We start from the raw sequence: 27,562 nt of genomic DNA on the forward strand, positions 1-27,562 counted from the left end.
GAGCATGTTTGGGATGCTCTGGACCGGCGTATACGACAGCATGTACCAGTTCCTGCCAATATCCAGCAACTTCCCACAGCCATTGAAGAGGAGTGGACCAACATTCCACAGGCCACAACTGACAACCTGATCAACTCTATGCGAAGGAGATGTGTTGCACTACATGCGGCAAATGGTGGTCACACCAGATACTGACTGGTATCCCCCCCAATAAACCAAAACTGCACCTTTCAGAGTGGCCTTTTATTGTGGGCAGTCTAAGGCACACCTGTGCACTAATCATGGTGTCTAATCAGCATCTTGGTATGGCACACCTGTGAGTTGGGATGGATCATCTCAGCAAAGGAGAAGTGCTCACTATCACAGATTTAGACTGGTTTGTGAACAATATTTGAGGGAAATGGTGATATTGTGTATGTGGAAAAAGTTTTAGATCTTTGAGTTCATCTCATACAAAATGGGAGCAAAACCAAAAGTGTTGCGTTTATATTTTTGTTGAGTAAGTTAAAGACTTATTTATTTAAACTGGCTTTTAACACTTAGTGGGGAGGTGACATGTTCTGTTATTTTTATGTTTTTTTATGTGTTGTTTTAAAATTTAATTTTATATGTGTTTTATTTTGTAAATTTGTGTTTTTAATGTTAAGCACTTTGGACACCAGTCGGTGCTGTAAAGCGCTTTATAAATAAATGTTGATTGATTGATTGATTGATTTGAAGGCTGCTGCATGCATTCTCAAAATACACTGCCAGTGACGCAAATTTTCCATCTTGCCAGAGCGCTCCACTCTTGTTGTGTGGCCGCACCAACCTCTTTACGTTGAACTTATCAGAAAGGCGCTGTGTTGTTACTTCAGGGTCTTTTCAGGCAGTCAGATGGGGCAAAGGGAGAGCTGTTTTTTTCTGTTTCTCTCCACAGTCAGCTGATCTGTCACATAAACTACAGCTGCTGTCTGCATTAGCGACCACAGCTTTCAACAGAAGGAGTCAGATGTCAGAAGCTGACATCTATTCCATGTTTTTTCCTCCTACTGACATATACAGCAGGTAAAATAAGTATTGAACATGTCACTGTTTTTCTCAGTAAATATCTTTCCAAATGTCCTACAGACATGAAATCACCAGATGTCTGTAACAACCCAAGTAAACCACATATGCAAAGAAACCAAAACAAATAAGTACAGAAATTAAGTTATGGGCAATAAAATGGAATGACGCAGAGAAAAAGTATCGAACAAGTTTACTGAAATTTATTTAAGATTTTATACAAAAACCTTTGTTGGTAATGAAACTTCAAGATGCCTCCTACATAGAGAAAATCCTCACATGGATTGGTCAGGTATGATTTTGGCCCATTCTTCCACTCAGTCTTCAAATCTTGACGGTTCTGTGGACCTCTTTTGTGAACTCTGATCTTTAGGTCTTTCCATAGATTTTCTATTGGATTCTGTGCCATTCTATTATTTAAAATTTTTGAAATCAACTGAGAGTTGAGTTCCTTGGCTGCGTGTTTGGGATTATTGTCTTGCTGAAATGTCCACCCTCATTTCATCTTTATCATCCTGGTAGATTTTTATCAAGCATGTCTCCTCACATTTTTCCATTCATCCTTCCTTCAGTTATATGAAGTTTGCCAGTGCTGTATGCTGAATACAGCCCCACACCATGATGTTCTCACCTCCAAACATCTCATTTGATGTGGTGTTTTTGATTTGATGTGCAGTGCCATTTATCTTGTGTAGTATGGCATCCAAAGAGTTCAGTTTTGGTCTCATCTGACCAGACTATATTCTGCCAGTATTTCACAGGCTCGTCTAAATGTTTAAACGACCTTCAACATGCTTTTCTTCAGCAATGGAGTCTTGTGTGATGAGCCTGCATACAGGCCATGGAGGCAGAGTAAACTTATTGTTTTCTTTGAAACAACTGTTCAGTTGCTCTCCACAAATGGTCCTTGAGTCTTGGACAACTCTTCTGATTATTCCTCTCACTTGTCTGTCAGAAATCTTGCAACAATCACCTGGTCATGGCCAGTTCATGGTGAAATGATGTCCTTTTCACTCCTCGATTGTCAGTGGATGTAGTAATTACATGCTGAAGAAATCGAACCATGAACTCACAAAGATGTCCTGCTGCAGAAAGATCTCGAGTTGAAGTGAGATTCCAAGTGAAGATTAGATTACCACCGTCTCACCGATATGCAGAACTTAATGTTGCAAAATGCAACGGCAGATCCAGTATTGCTAAATATTCCATCAAACCTGCCTATATAAAGAGACGAGCACACTTCCTCAGCATTGATCTCTCTGCGCTTTTAACTTTGTAGCAACATCTGGAAAAGTAACATCTGTTATTTTGCTTCATTCTTAAATAAACTGAGTTCACATAATATGCTGATTTGTAGAGACACAATTTGAATGAAGTGATGGAATGGAGTTGTATTCTTGTTTTCAGGATGAAGTGTGTCATGATCTTTCTCTTTTTGATGCTGGTCGCCATCATGGTGGAACCTGGTGAGGGTTTCAGAGGCTTCAATCGTGGGAAGAGCCGTTTTAAAGGTAAAACGAAAAGAAAACATTCCACTTTAACAACAGAGCCTCCCACATAGGCAAATGGGCAATGCATTCATATTAGAGATTAATTTGTGCTTTATTTACCACCATTTATGCAGTGCATATCTGGAAGTTATTCATAATAAATGGCTATAACTACCAGTGGGAAGATCACATCATTTTTTATCTGCAATAAACAAAACAGAAAAAAAAAAAAATTGAAAATTTGCAGAAGAAGTATATTTTTTTTGCGAAATGTGAACCTAATTACCTGATAAGTTCCTAAATAATTTAAATTTGGCAAATGCTTGAATAGGTTCTGTGTACCATCTTTTGATCTATAAAGTAAATCGGAACAAAATTCCATCAAATTGACATAAAAGAAGCTTTATTTGATTTATTTATTTATTTTTTTATTTTTATTTATTTATTTTTTTTTTTTTTTTGCAAAATGTGGACTGAATTAGACTAATTAGCTTATAACTTACTAAATGATTAAAATTTGGCAAATGTCTCTAAAAGTTCTGTGCACCATACCAGACCTAAAAAACAGAATAAAATTCCATCAAGAACTGACAGAGAAGAAGCATTTGTGTGCGTGTGTGTGTGTGTGTGTGTGTCCGTCCCAGAGGTTTGAAATAATTTTAAAAAAATGGCAAATGTGTGAAGATGTTCTGTGCACCATCCTTAGCTCTATAAGACACAATAAACAGAATAAAATCCATCAAGAATTGGACAACGACAGACAGACGACGGACGCCTCATGATGGGAGTCGGCCATACTGGCCTTATAACCATGCACATATCTACAGATTGCAAAATGTGCAACAATATTTTATTTTGATATTATGCTATTTTCATCTTTGGTTAGAATACAGAAGCCCGAGGAAAATCCAGAGGTAAGGAATTTCCAATTAATTACACTTAATGTCACATAACATACAGATAAGAGAAGCACATGTTTGCATAATTTACTAAATGATGTTACAGGACATGTTCCAAAAAATTTGTACTGTATTTAAAAATTTGTCCTACTAGGTGTGGCACTAATTGGCAGCAACAACCAAACATGAATAACCCACAACTGCCCATGGACACCCAACAACTGCCCATGAATCCCCTACCTCCAGGCAACGGTGGTGCAGCTCCTCCAAATATGTACGGCTGATTTCACATTTTGTAAAGCACAAAATATGATGAAGATGATGCGATGAAGCAGCTTGTTCAAGTCGCTCAGTACAAATTGCGCTTTCAAAAATAAATCTGCAATGTGAAAAAGCAAACTGCCCTGTGTGTTATCATTACATCAAGTACAAACATAGCTTGAAAATGATTTGTCCAAAAGGCTTTACTGTGGTTAATAGCTTTTCAGGTCATGGTGATGGAGTGCTCTCTAAAATGTGTAAATTGTCACATTTCTATCTGATGCTTCCAACTGCTTCATTAATTCCAGTGTTTTGCTGACAGTATTATAAGCTTGGTGGGTCATCAGGCTAAACAAAAAAACCCACAATGAAAAGTAAAGACAAAAAGAAGCATAAATTTGGAAGTGAATAATCATTAGAGTGCATTCAGAGCCCTCTGATTCTCCCACACAAAGCTTATGTTTTTAGTGAACTGGCAGTGCACTAATCATCCGATTATTGTCACTTTTTAAACTTTCTGGAGGTCAGCTGACTGCACTACAAGCTTAAAAACTCCTGCTGCAGTCTGCATCAGAGCACTCAGAGGTTTCAATAGCAGGTGTCAGAATCTGACATCAACCAAACAGATTTTGACTAGAAAAAGAAAAGAAAAAAAGTCAGGCATTAGTAGGAAGACCTCACCTCGACCGATAACTCTTCTCACACCAGACTCACTGCTGATGAAGCCAATGTGTCATTAAAATATGCATAATACTCTGATTATTTATATGGTTTGAGTGATTGTTTATGGGACCACAGGTTTGCCATCCTGCAGCGCAGGAATGAGGGTTACAAATAGCACCCCATGGGCCACATAAGGCCCAGTCTCCTTTATGTGGACATGTACTACCAGGATGTCTGGACTTGAACATTTGAGCTAGATAAAAACATTGACATAAAGTTGGTATATCAATATGTTCTCCACAAAAAAAATCTGAAGTGGCTGAGCACTTGCCCACAAATCATAAAGAGACTGGAGGCCTATTTTTGACATTCTATGATTTTCTGTTGTGTGGGCCGCTGAAGAGGAGGTACTGCTGGCCCACCACCACAAGATGGCGCCCTGCTTGAAGTGCGGGCTTCAAGCACGAGAGGGCGTTGGAGCGACCGGGAGTGACAGCTGTCACTCATCATCCGTACCAGCTGTCACTCATCCACTATTCAACACCATCACCATAAAGGCCGGACTGCAACTCCACCTCCCCGCCGAGAAATCAGCTACCTTGGAGGTAATTTTCTCTGCTGAACAAAACCTTGTGTAATAGTCTGAACTTCTTTTGCAGCTGTTTTCCTGTGGTGACTGCCTTATCTGTGGGATTGGCGTTTGGTGTGATCAGCGACGGCTTCGCTTCACACCCCAACCAGATAAGTGGTTAGACAGGAGCTGCACGAGTGTGTGATTGGAGGTGGAGGTGCTCCCTCCTTACTGAACACAGACTGTGGGATTACTGAGTGTGCGTACTCACACTCACCTGTGCTGTTTCTATTCTCTGCCAGCAGTACCAGGTCTGACAGCTGAAGACGGTGACCACCTGGGGACCCAGGACTTGGCGGCTCCGGTGTTCTTCAGGTCCGTTGGCGATGAGGGCCATGTGGGATCCGGCTCGGTTCTGGACGGGCATCTCCTATCCTCAAGCCTGCCCACACGTCACCCAACGTGTAATTGACTGTAGTCCCAAACTGGTATGTCTGTATTCTGTTGTGCACAATTTACAACATTAAATTGTTACTGTTTGGCTTATCCATTGCCCGTTCTTTTACGCCCCCTGTTGTGGGTCCGTGTTCCTACACTTTCACAACAATTTTCAAGAGTCAATAATTCAAAAACCCTTCAAGTTATGACCACAATGTTTTACACACATATAACTCGCACCTCAGATATGTGTATTCTACAATATGAAGATTATCCATTGAAACCCTTCTTTAGTACAGCTCTTTCAAATTTTGTACTTTTTTGCGACAATGAACAAATTGCCATTTTTGTGATGCTACAGAATGAAAAATGAGCTCTGTATCCCATTTTTGAAATTTACTACTGTAGGGTGTATTCTAAATTTGATCTTTATATCTGCATCTTTAGCTGAGGTAATGCCTTTTAAAAATGAAAAGTGTGATTCAGCGCAACAAATAGTGGTCGTCTGGTAGTTGGTTGCTATTCACACTCCCATCCAATAGATGGCAGTGTTCTATGTATTTTGACTCAGTTTTGGGTCAAAATTTGTTTGGTTTATAAATCAAACAATAAGTCAAAACTGCTTTGCTTTTGATGTCTTCTGCCACACATCTGGGGCACTGTATGTAGAATGTAAATGAGAGGGTTTTTTTGTAGCAGCCTCACAGCCAGGCCCCTTCTGCTGGGGTAGGGTTGAGCTCAGCTCCTTATAGCTGCCTGACTGCTGCAAAACACGTAACAGGCAGGAACTAACATGTATGATTTTAGGGTTTACACACATCTTTGACTGTTTGGCTTTACTATGCCAGCAAAGAAACGTTTGTGGACTAAAAGTTAGCAGAACTAAATTTAGCAGAAGCGAATTGGTCCACTGATGGCTTTTGAAGTTAGCTGAAAAGCTAATCCACTAACAACAAAGTTAGCTTCACTAATTAGTGGTTAGCAGATCAACGGAACTGTATCCACCACTGTTTATAATTTTGATGAGATGTTCTTGTAAGCATCTATAAAATGTTCCCATGTGAATGCTATGTGTACACCAACACCCTAATTTGTCCTCAGTCCTAAACATGTCAAATTATTCAGCATAACACGGAGTAGATCAGCCTGGCTGAGGTGTGAAACAGGAGGAAAATGGGTTTATTTCCATGCTGGCTGAAGGCAATCTTAAGGACATCATAGACCAACTCTGAAACCAACACCAGAGCCGTTTCCCTCAAATAAGACGAACACACTCCAACCAAGCAAAGTTTGTTTTGGGTGGATGGAGCTTCGCTTAAAACATATCGATTGGAAATGAGACGTGGCTGGAGAAAGGATGAGGCTCGACAAGTGCAAGTGTGTGTGTGTATTTTGAGGGTCACCTGTGTCATCGGTAACGGTTGTTTACCTAGAGGCGATTGCCGGTCGCACACACAAGCTTTCGCAGACAGACGCATGGTAAATAATAGAAGAGCTATGACAAAGGGCAGACACACAAACACAGATCAGCATCAAGGTTAAAGAGGGATGGAGGTGTAATGAGAGAGTGCTTTTGTTGGCACGTCATTAATGCATGAGGAGGTTTCAGCAAGCCAGGAAGAGAAAGAGAGATGGATTTGTGTTGTCACGGTGGATTGTAGCCCCTGACATCTGCATATTAAATGCATGACAATTCCATATGCCCCAGCGGCAGAACAGTCAATATGATTTCAGCCACATTTCAGAGTCAGGTGACTCCCCCTCACTTACTCACATTACAGCTGCTCACATTCATAAAGTGCTGTGTGAAGATCGAGTGATAAAGAATTAACACCGTGGTCAAAACCCCACTGTAGATACATGTCATCTGCTCTGATGACACCGTATACGTCTTGTTACATTACATTAATTTAGCTGACATTTCTGTCCAAAGTGACTTAGAAGTGTAGAATCACAATCAAGCTACATTTAGAAGGGAAGTGTCAGCATAACAATAAATACTATCTTTCCAATTTAAAGGAGACTTCAGCAGAATGAAAAGCACCATCTTTACATACTTAATACAATCCACCAAGTCATGGAACAAAAACATAAGCAATTAAAGTAAGAGAGAGAAAAAAGTCCATAGTAAGTAAGAGTTACAGTAGTGTTCAGAATAATAGTAGTGCTATGTGACTAAAAAGATTAATCCAGGTTTTGAGTATATTTCTTATTGTTACATGGGAAACAAGGTACCAGTAGATTCAGTAGATTCTCACAAATCCAACAAGACCAAGCATTCATGATATGCACACTCTTAAGGCTATGAAATTGGGCTATTAGTAAAAAAAAGTAGAAAAGGGGGTGTTCACAATAATAGTAGTGTGGCATTCAGTCAGTGGGTTTGTCAATTTTGTGGAACAAACAGGTGTGAATGAATCAGGTGTCCCCTATTTAAGGATGAAGCCAGCACCTGTTGAACATGCTTTTCTCTTTGAAAGCCTGAGGAAAATGGGACGTTCAAGACAGACGAACAGTGTCGTTTGATTAAAAAGTTGATTGGAGAGGGGAAAACTTATAATGCAAAGCAGCATGACCAGAAGACAAAATGGTTCCGGAAGGATAGCTGATTATCAATCATGACACTCAGGTTTCTTGCCACTGTGGTTGGAGTGAGATGTAGAGAGGCAATATTTGTGTTGATACTGTGATGTGTAGATTGTCTGGGAAGATGAGCAGTTCAGACAAAGAAAGATCGATTTGAAGGCGGTGTTCCTTCATCCTTGAGAAAATATCTGACAGACAATCTGACATACGCATTGAGACAGACAGAACTGGGTGTCATCTGCATAGCAGGAATATGAGAAGCCCTGAGAGTGATAATCTGACCCACGGAGGTCATTTACATGGCAAAGAGAAGGACCCCCCCCTGTGGGGGAGCAGTGATATGGGGGAAAAATGCAAATATGAGGTTGAAAGTACAAAGCTAAATAACAAACTTGAAGTGAAAACAGTAAAGTGCATGCCTCAGTTTAGACCCAGTAGTCCCGATTTATTTAAAATAGGATATAGTACATGTGGGCGTGATCATGGATGGCTGTGGTATTAAACAGAGCAAGTAAAAGGTGTAGGCTCATGTTTCAGTTCAGAACTGGTCAAAATAAAATCAGAAAAATCAAAACACACTCTACCATCATTTGGGAAGAGCTTCTGGAGTAATGAAGACACTGAACAGATGTGTATGGCACTGCTGACGCCTTTGCAAAAGAATGACGATCCAAAGTATGTTTTACCGTGCTTCCATTATTATCAAATTGTTGTGATACGTGAACACTAATCCTTGACCAAACTGATGACTAGAAGATCGTTGAGTCTCACTGAAATGACATGGGGTGCCAACTTGAGGTTATAGAACACATGGTCTAAAATGCATGGTGCAGATCCATTTGGGGTGTATCTGAATGTATAATGCTGTCCAGAGTGCTCATAATTAGAGTTTTTGTAGGCATTCTGAAGGCAAATCATAACATTTACCAAACAGTTAAATAATAGGAGTAATCCCTTAAACAGAAGAGTACAAGGTGCACATACTAGGGGAGCTACGACCACTACCTTTGGACCCCCCCCCCCCCCCAGAACTAAACCAAACCAACTTTTCTAGGTTCCTTAGATGACCCCAAAACACAATCAGAATGTTCCCAAAATAAAAACTGGCCTCAAGCCAGTTAGCCAAGATGGCGTCCAAACAACTTCCTACTATGTATTTTAATGATAAGTGTCTATTGGCAGCCATTTTGGATGCCATTTTGAATCTTAAACCCATGAATGAATTTAGTTTAGGCACAAATGACTTTGCTGTGACCTTCAATGGTCTTCCCATTGAATCTCTGTGATATTCAAGTTGTTTATATGTTGTTTAAAGGTGTTTTAGTGAAAACCCCATTTTGGCCGCCATCTTGGACACCATCTTGGCTAACTGGCTTGAGGCCAGTTTTCATTTTTGGGAACATCCTGTTTGTGTTTTGGGGTCATCTAAGGAACCTAAAAACGTTGTTTTGGTTTGGTCCGGGTGGTGCAAAGCTAGTGGTCGTAGCTCCCCTACTAACAGTGCTATGATATCAACTTTGAGGATTTGTGTCAAGGAATCAGCCAATAAAACAGACACAACACTGGATTTTGTCGTGACAATTGGATTGACACTGATGTGGATCATGTGTCTTAACACCGCTTACTGTGCTGTGTGATGATTATGTATGATGGACACATAAGGTCAGCTGTAATGACATAATGTCAGCTGCACCTTAGCAAAGTTACTGTTCATTCAGAGAAAGCTAACATAACGCAAATTAACGAAGTTAGTTGACTTAAAATATATTTTTGCTTGAATGCACAATCTGTGTGCAATCTGCACTGCTCCAAGTAAGAGTATATAATTATTTCTGTATATCCTCAGTCAAAAACTGCACAATAATTTGGTTAAATCTGTCTTACTGTACACAGTTTAGTTTAGGCACAAATGAGTTTGCTGTGACCTGCAGTGGTCTTCCCATTGAATCTCTGTGATATTTAAGTTTATATGTTGTTTAAATGTGTTTAGTGAAAAACCCTATTTTGGATGCCATCTTAGATAACTGGCTTGAGGCCAGTTTTTCTTTTTGCGAAGATCCTGATTGATCCTCATTTTGGGGTCATTTAAGGAACCTAAAAAAGTTGATTTGGTTTAGTCCTGGGGGAATGCAAAGGTAGTGGTCGTAGCTCCACTAGTAGTGAGGCAACAGTGCTAACCACCACTAAGCCACTGTGCAGCACAAACGTGACCCTGAGTCCACAAGGATGTCGTGTCGCAGACAGATCTTGAGCAGAAGTACTTACTCAATGTTCGAAAGTTACTGGTCTTGATTGCATGTAGAGATTAGATTAATTCTGTGTCATCTAACTGCAGAACTTATTGTTACAAAATGCAATAACAGACACAGTATTACTAAATATTACACTAAACCTGCCTATATAAAAAGACAAGTGTGCTGTTGAGGACAGATACTAAAATCACCTGCGGCTCCTTGATTTGTTCTCTCTGACAGCCACAACTAACTTCTGGAAAGGTATGAAACATTTATCTTCTTTAATGGTTCGGATATGTAATGACATAGTGATTTGTCGACACACAATGTGAGTGAAGTGACTGAGTTAATCTACATGGGGTTTCTGACATGTTCTTGTTTTCAGGATGAAGTGCTTCATGATCTTTCTGGTTTTGACGCTGGTCGTCCTCATGGCAGAACCTGGCGAGGGTTTCTTTGGCCGCTTAAAAGCAATGTTCCGGGGTATGAAAACTGGATGGAAAGGTAAACTGCCTATTTAGGCTACACATTGTCATTCCCAACTCGTCACTTATTTACGCTTGGTCAATGCCCCGTTGCCCATTGTTTGATGAGTAACGTAGCCCATTCACATGATGGAATGGGCTACGTTGTGAATGGGTGTTGAAACCATTTCATTTACAGCAGTGTCATTTCTGTCTGATAACAGAACTACCTGTTTGACTTCTGCATCATCGTGGAACATTCACCTGTTTGGGATCTGGTTACGGTCATGGTTAAGGAAAGGGTTCGGGTTAATGTTTCCCCACACGTCATGAAATGACTTGAAGGGGCTACCCCCCCACCCCCCAAATTTGATGAGCTGGGAGTGAGAATGTGCTGATTTAGGCACTCCGTCAATGGAATCCACATATATCAAACTGAAGAACAGGTGAAAAACAGATTTTGTTTCCCTATTTGGATTGTGGCTTATTTTGTGTTGATAGCTTAACTACATTTATCAACACAATAAATGTCTCCTTCTTTCCTCCTACAGTTCCAGTCACAATAATCAGCGCTCAATATTTGAAGCCCAGAATTTTAAATATGCTCAGAAAATATTCCAGATAATTTTTGAAAACAACTTCCTTCATCTTCTCTATGTTTTCACTTGGGGTCCTCGCAGCAGATCAGAGATGGATCTGCATGAATATTTGACACATTCTGATCTGGAAACAGGCACATTAACATTAATCTGCCCAAATTCTGAAAACATAACTTTTTTATTTTTTTATTTTTTTTTTATTTATTTTTTTTTATTGAATATGTCAAAACCTATTCATCAAAAACAACAACAGAACATGTTCATATAAGCAAAATATTTTTGTTTACAGTGATCAATGGGCTTCTTGTGGGGAATAAATTTATCATCAGTTGTTGCCAAAACTATAAATGAATTTAAGCAAATCAAAAATAGTTGGGATCATATGGAAAATGCATATTCAAAAACAAACACAAAATAAAAAACAACTCAGTGATCTTTACATTTATCTTTTTTTTTCTTCTTTGGAGTATAAGTCACACTTAAGTACAAATCACAATTTTTTTTTATCACTGTTTTGTCAGCTCTTTAATTTCAGATTTTTGTGCATTGCATTAGTGTACTTTTTATTATTGGAGTTTAATCTTTTGTTATTGGAGTTTATTTTGTTTTATGCTTGGAAAGCCTCATTTAAATAGCTATTATAATTATTGTTATTAATAATGATCACAGGCAGGACCTCCCACACTATAAAAAAGAATAAGTAATAAAAGATTTATAATAATAATGCATGGATGTATACTGACATATTAAATTAAGTTGACAAGAAAAATAAATAAATAAAACATGAAATATTGTTCATCCAGTCTGTATTGTAATAAATATAGTGCAATGCTAAAATGCTCTCAGCTGTATGAGTATTGTGTTATTTATAATTTGCAGGTGTTTCGTTAATTATTACAATCCTATTGTCTTATGTACAATTTCTACATGTTCAAATCAAATCATCATTTGTTCATGTTGTGCAAATCAAGGAATATTTGTAGCTCATCCTCTGTGCATTTGCATGCATTAATATTATATTAATAAGACAAATTTAACTCCATAGAAAGTTAGCTTTGAGTTAGTGAAAGGTAGCATGCAAGCTTGTAAAATGTCTTGTAAATGACACCAGAGGTGTTATCAGGTTACAAGAACAACATTTTAAGCTTTAAAAGTATTTATTTCTCGCTTGCATTTACATAATATACCAGAAATGAAGCAGTTAGCAAGTCGCTAAACTAGGAAAAGACATCATCATGCTAACCTCTGTAAAAAAAAAAAAAAAGTCTTATAAATAAGTTCAGAGGTGTTAAAAGTTTCCAAGAACAGCATTTTCTGTTTTAGAAGTGCATATTTCTCGCTAGCTTTTACATAATATATGAGAAACATGTATATAAACACAAAATTTAACAGTCCAGTATCACGACTTTTATTTCATGCTCCCGTCACGAAATGATGGAGTGTTTTTTAACTTATTATTACTAAACCTACCACCAGCCTAACCTTAACCTAACCCTACTCCTTCCCCTAACCCTAACCAACACCCCCCCAGACCCCTCCGCGCATCACTTTCAATTTTGAATGTATTAGAATAAATTTGTGCTCCCATTATGAACATTATGCTCTCTTATGACAACAACATCACAAACCAACAGATTAATGTATATTTTGTGCTGCTGAATTGCGACCATGAGACTGGGTTGAAATTTTAAGACTGTGGCAGTAATAGAACTGGACTCATGCTGTACACAGACAGACAGAGAGACGGATGGATAGATGGACAGACAGACAGACGCCAGGTCTTCATAATACACGATGACCATATGTTGTCCCCGGGTAAAAATAGACGCAAAGGAGGTGATGGTCTAATCATGGTCTAGTGGTTAAAGCGTTGGGCTTGAGACCAGAGGACCTCAGTTCAAATCCCAGCCTGACCGCAAAGTCACTAAGGGCCCTTGGACAAGATCCTTAATCCCCTAGTTGTGTAGTGAGCATCTTGTATGGCAGCACCCTTCACATCAGGGTGAATGTGAGGCATTAATTTGTAAAGTGCTTTGAGCATCTGATGCAGATAGAAAAGTGCTATATAAATGCAGTCCATTTACCATTTAATGTGGACACAGATGATAACATTCATTTTGTTTGGTTTTTTTTTTGGGGGGGGGGGGGGGGGGTAATCATGGACTCCAAAGGCAACAAGCTAAGAATTACAGATTATCATTAATGCACCATACGATTTTAACACATATAAACACTCTTAAATGTGCAACAAAATTTGTTTGATGTTACGATATTTTTAACTCTGCTTAGGTTACACGAAGAAGCGTGACTATGAGAAGATGGAAAGGAGGTAAGAGTCTCCTATTAATTTCACTTAATATCAAACAGTCTATGTTGAAGACGACGTGCACAATCATCACAAACAAAGATAATTCAATGAACAATTTTACAGGACAGGTTCCACTAAATCTGTATGTTATTTTAAATGTCCTCCAACTAGGTATGGTCCTAACTGGCGCAATGATCAGGGCAATAATCAGCAACCATCACCGATGGATTACCAACAACCTCCAGTCAACGACCCTTTAGCTGCACCATATAATGGCCGCTGAGTTCACACAAAAATCCTGCTTGGAAGCTTCATCTTCAGATGCAATTTTTTGCTTTCATTTAAGATGATGCAATTTTTTTTCGACTGCAACTCAACTGCGACTGTGCTTTCAAATAAATCTGCAATTTGAAAAACCACCAATCTACCCTGTGTGCCATTATTTATGGTAAAGTACCAACACAAATATAAATATAGCTCCAAGCAGTGATTAAAAGGGTGTGTGATATAAACAAAATATAATATCTCGATATTTTTTGTGGCTTTAATGATAATAATAATTAGAAGATATTTTTCAAACGTGTTTGTAAAACTTGTCGTACTAATAGTTGTTGCTTATTCATGATATTTAGGCACACAATTATTTATTTCCTTAAAACATTAAAATAAAAGCAAGAGAAAAAGATTAATCACAAGTGCAAATATTACGGAGATCAAATACAAAAAATCCTGACATAAAATGTATGCTGGACACAGTTATTGACACCTTTTGATGAACTTACAGTAAATTATCACTTTTACAGCCAAATTTCTTTAGACAAGTCAGAGGATAGATACATGAACATTTCCAAGTCACTGAATATGTCTTGGACTTCATTTCCATTAGTCTTTAAGAAATACAAACACAATGGTACTGTATGGTAAAACTGTCAAGAGGAGGCAGTTCTCAAATACTGAGTGAGGGAAGCCACCAAACACCCAAGACAACTGTGAAGAAGTGACAGAGAACAAAACAGATCAAATCTAGGCAAGCACCTGTCATGTAACGTCTGGCAAACTCACTCACTCTTCTTCAACCGTTTAGCCAGTATCGGGTCACGGCAGCAACACCTCCAGCAGGGCAACCCAAACTGTCCTTTCCATGGCTACATTAGCCACCTCTGACTGTGTGATGCTGAGGCATTCCCAGAGCAGTCTGGAGATATAATCTCTCCACCTAGGTCTTCCCTGAGGTCTCTGGAATGGATGGACGTGCGTGGAACCTCTCCCTAGGGAGGCGCCCAGAGGGCATCCTTACCAGATGTGCACCAGGTTAGGGTGACAAAGGATCCAAATGACAGTGAGAGTGTGCTGAGAAGGTGGAGGGAGTATTTTGAGCAGCTAATTAATTAAGAAAATGAGAGGGAGAGAAGGATTAACGGTGTAGACAGAGTAAGCTGTGAATGAGTAAGTCATGAAGAGCTAGTTGACAATGTGATTTTCTTTGGGAGTGACAAGGATGGACTGGATTAGGAATGAAAATATCAGAGGGATAGGTCAGGTTGGAGAGGCAAGATTGAGATGGTTTGGAAATGTGCAGAAGAGGGACCAAGGGTATATAGGCAGAAGGATGTCGAGGATGGATCTACTGAGGGAGGTGGTTGGAGAGACAGAGGAAGATACAGAGGACAGGGTGAGATGGAAACGATTGATCTGCTGTGGCGATCCTGAACAGGAACAGCCAAAAGAGGAAGAAGAATATTAAAAACCTGAGTACGAGTATATTGCTGTGGCAATGCATGTAGAGATTAGTACAAATTTCATCTAATTGCAGAACCTGTTGTTCCAAAATGCAATGACATATGCAGTATTGCGACATACTCCACCAACATAAAAAGACACATGTACCATCGAGCTGAGATACTGGCACCACCTACAACTCCTCACTTTGTTCTCTTCTCTCTGATTGTCTTTTGACTGTCACGATTAACTTCTGGAAAGGTATGAAACATCTCATTTATTTTACTTAATGTTCGGAAATGTCATGAAATGGTGATTTTTTTGCTTCATTGTGCTTCATTGATTTGATGGAATCAGTGAAGCACAGCTCAGCGTGGTTAACGAAATGTGTTCTTGTTTGCAGGATGAAGTGTGTCATGATCTTTCTCGTGTTGACTCTGGTCGTCCTTATGGCGCAACCTGGAGAGAGCTTTTTTGGACGTCTCAAAGCTATATGGAAGGGTGCGAAGAGTGGACTGAAAGGTAAAATCACCACTATTGCCAATGTTCTTGCATGGTGTGGGTAAGGGTAACTGAATTGAAACTGAATTTAAACAAAATTATTTTAATTAAACAATGCCAATTTTGGCACTTTGTCTACTCAACTCAACCTTTATTTCTAAAGCACATTTACAACAACAGCGGTTGACCAAAGTGCTGTACAAAACAGAAAAATGGGCATCAAGTTAGCCCCAATCATAAATAAATAAATTTTAAAAAACAATAAAATTGCCATAGGCAATAAAACAAATAAGACAGAAAATAAAATAAAGAATAAAAGATAGTAAAAATATAAGAGATACAATTGCTCATTTAGAAAATGGCCAAAGAAAAGAAGTAGGTTTTTCAAGAGGATTTAAAAGGATTTAAATTGTTTTCTTGTTTGTTTATTTAGTCCTGATAGCTTAAGTGTACTTATCAGCAAAATAAAATTATCTCCTTTTTGTCTCCTGCAATCTTTGGTCAAAATTGTTGGTACTAAATATTCTAAGTAAAAAATTTTAAGTATGTTAATAAACAAATGCAAATGAATGAATGTTTAAATATTTTTTAAAATAATATTTGATTATTTTGAAATATTTTGAATATTTTAAATGTCCATTGTTGTTGAACAATGGACATTTAAAATATTTGAAATATTTTAAATGTCCATTGTTGTTGAACAACAACAAAATGCTTTCATATCTTGAATTACATATCAATGTCTGTTGGCTTGCTGTCTTTTCATTCACTAGTTGTATGTTACATGTAGTTTTCACACATATGAAGATTGTTGAAAGTGCAATAATATTGAATTTTGAAGTGATGTTTTTTCCATTTCTGCTTAGCTTACCAACAGATACGTAACTACAAGAAGGCGATGAGGTAAAAATTTACAATTAATTACATCTAATGTCAAACATCGTATGCATAAGAAGATGTGATCAAGCATCACAAACAACAATTACATAAATGAATTACAAAATAGGTTCCAATAAATTTGTTTGTATTTTAAATTTCCTCCTACTACCTATGGCTCCAGGCTGCAGCAGCTGCAACAACAACCACCTTCAGGCTATGCCCAACAATATCCAAACAATAATGAAGAAGCTCGTCAATATCTGCATCGCTGAGTTCATAGAAAAATGCTGCTTTAAGGCTCCGGTTTCGGATCTGGCCCTCTGCAACTCTGTGCATTCATTTAAGATGACGCAGCTTTGCTTCAAGTGTCTCAATACAATCTGTGCTTTCCAATAAATCTGCAATATGAAAACTCAAATGACATTGTGTTTTATTCCTTAGAAAAATGTAAAAATGTAGAATAAATGTTCAGTAAATTTAACAACTTTGATTGAAGTGGTGTTTTTTTCATTACTTGTAACTATATTTTCATGATTATTTCTGTTCAAACCAGTTTCAGTTTGGTGTTATGCTGTATTTGTTGTGCACAGATGGCACGTGTGATGAACCAACTGGCATAAGGAACTTCTTAGTGCTGTACTCTTAAAATATGACCCAGTCACTGTGGTTAGATCTGCTTTTAGGTGACCTAATGTGCAGATGCATTCTTGTGATCACACCCCATGGGTGCATAGATAAGCAGTAGTACATTTGATATTTAAAAAAATAAAAATAAAAAAGCACTAGAGGACCCTCCCATTCAGCTTGCAGCCATTCTTTCCTGACCAAGATTTGATGGTGGTTTTTTTGATGATTAGTGGATGATATTAAAGAAAATGAGCCTCCATATACATCTCAAATGTTTGGGCTACATGTAGGTTTTTGCAAGGATTGTTGTTTTAGTGAACTGAAAAGAATATTCCATTTCAAATTTCAAATTTTCAGTAATATTTTTTCATAAAATGTCCTCCTATCATGAACATATGTTGTTAAATCTTTTCTAATTCCTTGACCCCAAATAACCTACATTTAGACACTAAAATCACAAAAAAGGTACAATGTAAATGAAGATATGACAAATCTTTGTTTTTGTGATGACCATGTTGGATTTTGGTAAAAAAAAAAAAAAAAATCACAAAAAATATCACTATCTTTTTTTTTTTTTGTATCATAAATTTGTTGACTTTCTTAACCAAAATCCCCCCTGCATTTATACATGTATCCTAAATATGGAGATGTTTGACACATGCTCTGCCTTGCAGATTGTAGAAGATATGGCATTTCGTGTCAAACAAATGCTCAGTTAAGGAGACTCAGATGTGGAGTACAACTTGCATTGTCAGGTAATGTTCGGTACAACATTATGGCCATGTGGTGCGCTTCTCTGTGCATGACCCACTGAAAAAGGTGCCTCACTGCTGAGAACCTGGCAACAGTAGATGGGGATGGATTTATTATTTACCTCGGCTTTTGTCAACCAGGACTCCATAGTGGGGTGCCATATAAACAATTGTGCATTCTTGGATAAAAGCATCAAATTTGGCACACATTTTCTAAATTAACTAATGTTTATTTCAGATATGGGGCCATCCTGGTGCTGACCTCTAATGAGCAACAGGGGTCAAAAAAGTATTACACAGGGGTCAATGTTAAATGTTCCAATCATGTTGAAACCTATACCACATTATTTGTCCAATCATAACAATTCCAAAAAAGGTATAGCTTTGACTATCTATGACTGAATGTTCTAGAGTTATGGGGTAAAAACAGCAAAAATGGTGACAGAGGTCAGTTTCAGTTTGCACAGGGGTCAAAAGTTAAAGTTGCTCCAATTTTGGTAAAAAGTGATGCAAATTATTGGTTGAAATAAAAGGATTTAAAAAAAATGAATAGTTTTGACTGTGTTGAATGTTTGGTCTCCAAAGTAAAGGTCAAACAAGTTTGACGTCCATTGGATTCTATGACATGTGACAGATGTTACCCCATAATATGATAACTAAGCTCCAGGGTGGCTCTATATCTGAAAATAAACATTAGTTCCTTTAGAATATGTGTGTCCAATTTTATGCTTTTATCACAAAATGCACAATTGTTATGGAAATTGTAGTTAAGCTGGTTCACTACCAGCTTGGTTCTGTGGTGAGGATGTGGTGATATGTGGCATCACCATATGCTGCGAGACCCCATCTGACTCTGTACCATGGTACATTTAAAAAAAAAAAGCTAATTCAATACATGTCTATCTTAGAACTCAAGAAAGAACAAAAATAACATATACGTATTTACCTCCTGGATGAAGAGTCAGTCTGATATTTTGTCTTAAAGGTGAAACAAGATCGATTAATAATAATTAAAAATAGGAGTATCAGATATTGTGGCTTAATTATTGTAGAATGTTAGCAAAGCAGAAAAGATTAATAGCTGACTGTCTGTGTGATACAGCAACATGCTTACATCGTCTTTAACATTACATTATTATACCCATTCACAGTAGATTTAACACAAATTAATTTGACTTAAATGTGTTTGACGGTTCAATAATAAGGCAACTACTTTTGATTGAGGTATTACATTTTGTGTGTTTGTGTACAACGTTAAACATAATTTTGGGCATCAACAAAGACAGAAACAACAAAGTTCTTTTTTCTTTGTCACGCCATGGAAGCCGCACGCCGAGACAGAAGTGTCTGCTCAGATCAAAGCGGAAGATAAGATTAAAGCTTGAGAAGAGAGAAGTAACTGAACACACTGATCTTATTTCAGACTGTTTTATTATTTACAACTGATTTCTTACTGTAGCATATGTAACATGGCAGATGTTTTAATTCAAAGCCCTGCACGGAAACGGTCACATCATTGGAGTTACAGACTGCTGTTTAACAGCTTTGAAACTATGAAGCCTGGAAATAAAAGTGACTGCTATTTTTACAATTTATACAGTCGAATAAAGACACTTATTCCAGTGTCTGAAAACGTATTCAGACAGCCGACTATCAGTGGTCATGTTTGTACATACGGTGCTTCCGAAATCATTTATAAGCCACGAGGAAATGATGAATTAATAATTGATACTTGTTTGCCATTAGGCATGTCATGAAAATTACTGTGTTGACTTATCTTTATGTTCTTTTCTTTACATCTTTACGTGTTTTTGTTTACGTCAGAATGTCACCAACATGATGCCAGAACACAAAGCATGGTTTCATGACCCTGGTACAGTGCCTGAACATTTTTTGTTTGTTGACTGGTTTTGTTTGTTTATTTGTTTGTTTTTCAGATAATCTAAGCCAAATGAACAGAGAAAAAGGTTTGATGGAGATTTTTGGCAGTACATTTGCTACTGTCACAAAGAGTGACTGTGAATCAGGTGAAGTGAAGATAGTGTGTTACTTGACACTCAAAACATTTTTGAATTTGAACAAATTTCAGATTTGAGTCAATTGTTTAAAGGCCCATTGTATATTTGAGTGCAATTTTGTTAATAGAACATGTCAGTCAGTTTATTGTTTAAAATAAACTAATGTAATTTAATTTATTATTTATATACTTTATATTTAATTAGGAAATTAGGATAGTTTAATATTTTTTCCACATTCCAATTCCAGTGTCTGAATATTATTTCATTAGTCACTGAAGAGTGGACTTACATGATCAGTTGAACAAATCTGGAAGAATAAAAGAAAAAAAAAAGCTATTGTTACAGGCTAAATTTGTAAACTTTAATACATATTGTAAATGTGTCAGTGATTGAAAAATAATCACCAAATAATTAGTGTCATAAATAAATTACTTTTAAAGGCTTTATTGTTAAATATGTCTTATAAATAAAAATTATTTAATTATGGGAAATGTTCACTGCTCACTATTAACACATATGTAAATGCTGTGACAAAAAAAATTATGGTTTGGTACATTTTCAGTACAGTGGAAGCAAGAAACACAATATTCAAAATATTTAGCCTGTGTGTGATTAGTGATTGAATTATTGTGCAATATAAGTTTTTAAAAAATGTGATTTATACTCCAGTGGGACTTAATGCATGTTTTTTCCTCTTCGTGATGCATTTTTGACAAATGCAACTTGTACTTCAGTTAATTCTCTCGACACTTGCTTGTCCCTCTGAGATCACTTGATGCATATTGTATCCTGTGCAAGGAAATGTGTATATCTGTTACCTTGTCGAAACAAAAATTGATAGGGTCTCCAACCTCAAGCCTTCAATAAGAGAGAAGGACTTTAAAATTTAAAACCTTCTCAGATGTGAAATCCTCAAAAAAGAAATAAGTACTGTTCCTCAAAGATTGTCTTGTGGTTTCATTTGAGTTATTTCAGAATGTCATGCTGGACTTCATTTTGTTTCCCAATGGGTATGATTTTTCCGCATATTCATATGGGTTGTCCACCTCCCCCGAGGTCAAGGCCGAGTCTGAGTCCTGGGCATCCAAGGTCAGGGCCAAGGCCAATTTGCAACAACTTGAGGAAACAGCATCTGAGGTAGAGGACAAGGCAAAGGCTGAAGCCAAGTATTATACAAAGTATATCATAGTTGCTGCAACCTGCATCCCGTAATTTTAAGTTCCAGGCAAATAAGTCGGAAAGAGCTTATTTAATTTTTAGCGTGCTTTTGTGGCGCAATGTATTGGGATCACAGACGTTAATACATTACCTGGGCAAAGGAACATAATAATGTTTGGATAGCAACAAGGCTGTTTCTGAATTTTTTACAAGTTACCTGATCCATTCAGCTTACAGTAACCTCAGCTGTATTTACTCTGGAACAGAACACAGAGGAATGACGGAAGACTCCAGTTCCTGTCGAGAGCCTACAACAGGAGAGACGTGGAGATGACAAATCCCCACGGCCTGTCTGCCCTCGACGGACACTGTTTCAGTCTGATCAGCAGATCAGGACCTGATCACGTTACATAGCGCTGTATTGTAACTACTGTAACACATGCACACGCGCAATGACACACACTCACACAAACATCAGGTCCGAAGCAGATATCCTGGAGCCTGCTGCCCATCATCGCTCCATTGATTTCTTTTCTCCTGCATCAGGCTGTCTTGTCAACAGAGTCCTCTAAGCATGAAAGATGAATTATTCACAGCACGGGTCTGCCGGGGTCTGTAAATAAATACTTAACTAATACTGGCCCCGCATTACACAGATCTCAGCTTTCCGTGAAGGGGACTTTGAGGGAAAATGAGAGCTAAATTAAACTGCCCTACAAATAATTATTTCTTAATCCTTGCTGGAGGTATTAATAGTTGTAAGACCACAATGATGTATCCTCACTTTGGATGTAGCAGTTTATGAGGAATTGTGTATTTATTCATTTATTAACAACAGGAGGAGAGGTACTCGTCTTCACTCAGGTGAAGAGTAGTAAATAAGTTATAAGTGGTTTTATATTTTAAATGTAAGCATACTGTTGGAATCAGCGCATCAATGCCATAATTTTAGGGTATAAACAACTCACAGCACTCAGAGAGTTCATTTGTTCAGTTTTTAAAGTGCTATATGTACAAAAATGATCTAACTTGTTCTTTACCAAATTAAGATACTGTACATTTTGATTCTTTTATTTAGTTTTTTTTTTTTTTTTGCTTCATATTCTGTATTGTATTGACTTAGAATATTTAATTATTTAATGCCATAATTCCACACACTCAGACACATGGGGTGTCACTAACACCCCCATCACATCTTGACGATTTAGCCAGCATATGCTGACTGTATTAAAAATGCTGGCATACACTGGCGTACTTCTAAAAAGTTATGGGTATGTTTTGTATAAATTAAGAGTATGTTGAAGCACGTTGATATATGTTGTAAAACGGCGAGTATGTCAAAAAATTTTGGGCATTCACAATATTTTCAATGTAAGCCAGTGTATGACTCATACTTCCCTCATACGTGGGCCATAAGTTGTAGGTAAGTTATGCGATTGTTGACACATGTTTCATGTAAGTTACTCAAAAGTCAGAATACATCCATTGATACTGTCCATTGATTGAGTAAATATAAAGTCTCAATCTTTCATGAGCATATTGACTTGTGCATGTTCATAAGGTGGCATTGTTACACCCCTATTCCACAGGGATCCATTCTAGTACGATCACCCAAGATCCCAGAAAAGTGCAAAAATGGCATGAAATGGCTTGCCTCCTAACAGGCTGGGTGAAGACCTGAGAACCTGCCCAAAAACAAAATTTGAAATGTGCCCTCAGCCAGAACCGCAACAAACGTTGCTTGAGCTTTAAATTTTTACCCCATTGGAGCACGATCGAATAAATTTCAAGTCGTAGTTACGATAAATACCCCATTTAAAGAAGTTCAAATATGACTGAAGCTGGTAAGACTATGAATAGCCGGACATTACGACGTAGTATCAACAATTTCAAGAATTGGGATGAAATTTTTGAACAGTTCGAAATTTGGATGCCGATGGGATCTCCATGGGTGTGTTTTGAGCATAACATGAATTAAACCAATCAGAATCTCATCTGTTAGCTAAGTGTGCTGTCACCTGACATATTTAGATGGTAAAATCAGGTGACAAGACATCTGGTGAGGAAAAGGATCTGTGCACAAAGCATCACAGCAGGTAGCACAATCTTCTACAAGAACAACCAGCAAAGCTCCCTGAGGTTAAGCAGTCAGGTGAAGTTTTATATTTTTAAAGTTTGTTTTCAATTTGGATTTGGCATAGTTTGATACACTATTGTGCATTCACTCATTACTTCTACACTCAACAAAAATATAAATGCAACACTTTTGGTTTTGTTCTCATTTTGTATGAGATGAACTCAAAGATCTAAAACTTTTTCCACATACACAATATCACCATTTCCCTCAAATATTGTTCACAAACCAGTCTAAATCTGTGATAGTGAGCACTTCTCCTTTGCTGAGATAATCCATCCCACCTCACAGGTGTGCCATATCAAGATGCTGATTAGACACCATGATTAGTGCACAGGTGTGCCTTAGACTGCCCACAATAAAAGGCCACTCTGAAAGGTGCAGTTTTATCACACAGCACAATGCCACAGATGTCGCAAGATTTGAGGGAGCGTGCAATTGGCATGCTGACAGCAGGAATGTCAACCAGAGCTGTTGCTCGTGTATTGAATGTTCAATTCTCTACCATAAGCCGTCTCCAAAGGCGTTTCAGAGAATTTGGCAGTACATCCAACCAGCTTCACAACCGCAGACCACGTGTAGCCACACCAGCCCAGGACCTCCACATCCAGCATGTTCACCTCCAAGATCGTCTGACACCAGCCACTCGGACAGCTGCTGAAACAGTCGGTTTGCATAACCAAAGAATTTGTGCACAAACTGTCAGAAACCGTCTCAGGGAAGCTCATCTGCATGCTCGTCGTCCTCATCGGGGTCTCGACCTGACTCCAGTTCGTCGTCGTAACCGACTTGAGTGGGCAAATGCTCACATTCGCTGCTGTTTGGCACGTTGGAGAGGTGTTCTCTTCACGGATAATGCGAAGGAGATGTGTTGCACTGCATGAGGCAAATGGTGGTCACACCAGATACTGACTGGTATCCCCCCCAATAAAACAAAATTGCACCTTTCAGAGTGGCCTTTTATTGTGGGCAGTCTAAGGCACACCTGTGCACTAATCATGGTGTCTAATCAGCATCTTGATATGGCACACCTGTGAGGTGGGATGGATTATCTCAGCAAAGGAGAAGTGCTCACTATCACAGATTTAGACTGGTTTGTGAACAATATTTGAGGGAAATGGTGATATTGTGTATGTGGAAAAAGTTTTAGATCTTTGAGTTCATCTCATACAAAATGAGAACAAAACCAAAAGTGTTGCATTTATATTTTTGTTGAGTATATGTGAGGTGTATTTCTCAGAATACTGCATCAAACCTTTCCGTGCAACTTTAGATCAGAGGATTGTGTTGGGAAAGTGTCGTAACACGGACCCACAACAGGGGGCGCAAATGAACGGACAATGGATAAGAGAAGGAGTAACAATTTAATGTTGCGAAAGAACACAACGGAATATAAACAAGAGTAATGCCAATCATACACAGGAGGACTGCGGGCAGGCTTGAAGATAGGAGACCTCGGATGAACAAAGAGCCGGGGCCCACACCGCTTCTACCACCAACGGCCTGAAGAACACCGAAGCCGCCAAGCCCTGAGTCCCCAGGTGGTCTCTGTCCTCTGTTGTCGGCCCTGGTACTGCTGGCAGACAGAAACAGAAGGTGGTGAGTGTGAGTCCTCACACCCAGCAACCTTTATTAGTGATTCCTCCGGGAGGGATAACCTCCACCTCCAGGAAACGTCTTTACTTGTGCAGCTCCCGTTTGTCCCTCTCCTGGGTCTTCACGGGCATGCAACTGCACACAGAACAATAGTAGATTAACAGTGATCACAGCAGAGAAGGTTACCTCTAATCGTAGAAGATTTCTCGGCGAGGAGGTGGAGTTGCCGTCCGGCCTTTATGGTGATGGTGATGAGATGAATGAGTGACAGCTGGTGTTGAGGATGAGTGACGGCTGTCACTCCCAGTGGCTCTGGCACCCTCTTGTGCTTGAAGCCCGCACTCCAAGCAGGGCACCATCTGGTGGTGGTGGGCCAGCAGTACCTCCTCTTCAGCGGCCCACACAACAGGACCCCCCCCTCAACGGGCGCCTCCTGGCGCCCGACCAGGCTTGTCCGGGTGTCGGTGGTGGAAATCGACCAGAAGGGCCGGGTCCAGGATGAAGCTCCTCTTCACCCAGGAGCGTTCTTCGGGTCCGTAACCCTCCCAGTCCACCAAGTACTGAAAACCCTGACCCTTCCGACGGACGTCCAGGAGCCGACGAACAGTCCATGCCGGCTCCCCGTCGATGATCCGGGCAGGAGGTGGGTCGGGTCCAGGGGTGCAGAGTGGTGAGGTGTGGTATGGCTTGAGTTTAGAAACATGAAAAACCGGATGGATCCGCAGTGAAGCCGGGAGTGTCAGCTTCACTGCGGCCGGACTGAGGATCTTGGCGATGGGGAATGGCCCGATGAAACGGTCCTTTAGTTTGTGGGATGTCACCTGGAGCGGGATGTCCTTGGTGGATAACCACACCTCCTGCCCCGGTTGGTATGCAGGGGCCGGGGAACGCCGGCGATCTGCATGGGCCTTGGCCCTCGTCCGGGCCCACAACAGGGCAGAGCGGGCGGTCCGCCACACCCAGCGGCACCTCCGCAGGTGGGCCTGGACCGAGGGTACCCCGACCTCTCCCTCCACAAGTGGGAATAACGGGGGCTGGTAGCCCAGACACGCTTCAAAGGGGGAGAGGCCGGTGGCAGAAGATACTTGGCTGTTGTGAGCGTACTCGATCCAGGCCAGATGGTTATTCCAGGCCGCCGGGTGCGCGGAGGTGACACAACGAAGAGCCTGTTCAAGGTCCTGGTTTGCCCGCTCTGCCTGGCCGTTCGTCTGTGGGTGATACCCGGACGAGAGACGTACGGTGGCCCCCAGCTCCTGACAAAAACTCCTCCAGACTTGTGAGGAAAACTGGGGACCACGATCCGAGATGATGTCCGACGGTATCCCATGCAGACGCACGACGTGGTGGACCAGGAGGTCTGCCGTCTCCTGGGCCGTCGGGAGCTTCGGGAGGGCCACGAAGTGGGCCGCCTTGGAGAACCGGTCCACTATCGTCAGTATGGCGGTGTTGCCCTGGGACGGCGGGAGGCCCGTGACGAAGTCCAGGCCGATGTGGGACCAGGGGCAATGAGGCACAGGCAGGGGTTGGAGTAGACCCCTGGTCTTGTGATGGTCCGCCTTGCCCCTGGCACAGGTGGTGCAGGCCTGGACGTAGTCCCGGACGTCGGCTTCCAGTGACGCCCACCAGAAGCGCTGCTGGACTACTGCCACGGTCCTACGCACTCCGGGATGACAGGAGAGCTTGGATCCATGGCAGAAGTCCAAGACGGCAGCCCTAGCCTCTGGTGGGACGTAGAGTCTGTTCTTCGGACCGTCTCCCGGGTCCGGGTTCTTTGCCTGGGCCTCCCGGACGATCTCCTCCACGTCCCAGGTGAGGGTGGCCACGACAGTCCCTCACCGCCGCAACCTTGGCCGGATCCGGGGCGACGGAGTTGGAGGAGATGATAAACCCCAAGAAGGACAAAGAAGTGTGGTGGAACTCACACTTCTCGCCCTTCACAAACAGCCGGTTTTCTAACAACCGCTGTAGGACCTGACGTACATGCCGGACATGGGTCTCAGGATCCGGGGAAAAGATGAGTATATCATCCAGATATACGAAGACAAACCGATGCAGGAAGTCCCGCAAGACGTCGTTAACCAATGCTTGGAACGTCGCGGGCGCATTGGTGAGACCAAACGGCATGACCAGGTACTCAAAATGACCTAACGGGGTGTTAAAAGCCGTCTTACATTCGTCTCCCTTCCGGATCCGAACTAGGTGGTACGCATTCCTAAGATCGAGTTTGGTGAATATTTTGGCTCCATGCAGGGGTGTGAACACCGAATCCAAGAGGGGCAATGGGTATCGATTGCGAACCGTGATCTCGTTCAATCCCCTGTAATCGATGCATGGACGGAGTCCGCCGTCTTTCTTACCCACAAAAAAGAAACCAGCACCCATCGGGGAGGTAGAGTTCCGGATCAACCCGGCGGCCAAGGAGTCCCGGATGTAGGTCTCCATTGATTCGCGTTCCGGACGTGAGAGGTTGTACAGTCTACTGGACGGGTACTCAACGTCCGGAATCAAATCAATGGCACAATCGTACGGTCGGTGCGGTGGAAGAGTGAGCGCCAGATCTTTGCTGAAGACGTCAGCCAGATCATGGTACTCCCCTGGCACCGCCGTCAGATTGGGAG

At 40.2% G+C, this 27,562-nt stretch overlaps 2 protein-coding genes across 2 annotated transcripts in view; one reads left to right on the top strand and one right to left on the bottom strand.

The window, feature by feature from the left end:
• LOC117502538 (exostosin-1) overlaps positions 1-27,562 on the bottom strand; it is an 851,279-nt gene that overhangs the window by 578,399 nt on the left and 245,318 nt on the right. The gene's annotated exons all lie outside the window — the stretch shown is intronic.
• On the top strand, positions 10,294-13,983 carry LOC117502540 (dicentracin-like). Its single transcript, XM_034161583.1, has 4 exons — positions 10,294-10,450; positions 10,575-10,693; positions 13,542-13,581; positions 13,732-13,983. The coding sequence occupies exons 2-4, from the start codon at positions 10,576-10,578 to the stop codon at positions 13,841-13,843; spliced, it is 270 nt and encodes an 89-aa protein (XP_034017474.1). The 5' UTR covers positions 10,294-10,450; position 10,575; the 3' UTR covers positions 13,844-13,983.

This window comes from Thalassophryne amazonica, chromosome 21 (genome assembly GCF_902500255.1).
Source record: "Thalassophryne amazonica chromosome 21, fThaAma1.1, whole genome shotgun sequence".
Taxonomy (NCBI): Eukaryota; Metazoa; Chordata; class Actinopteri; order Batrachoidiformes; family Batrachoididae; genus Thalassophryne; species Thalassophryne amazonica.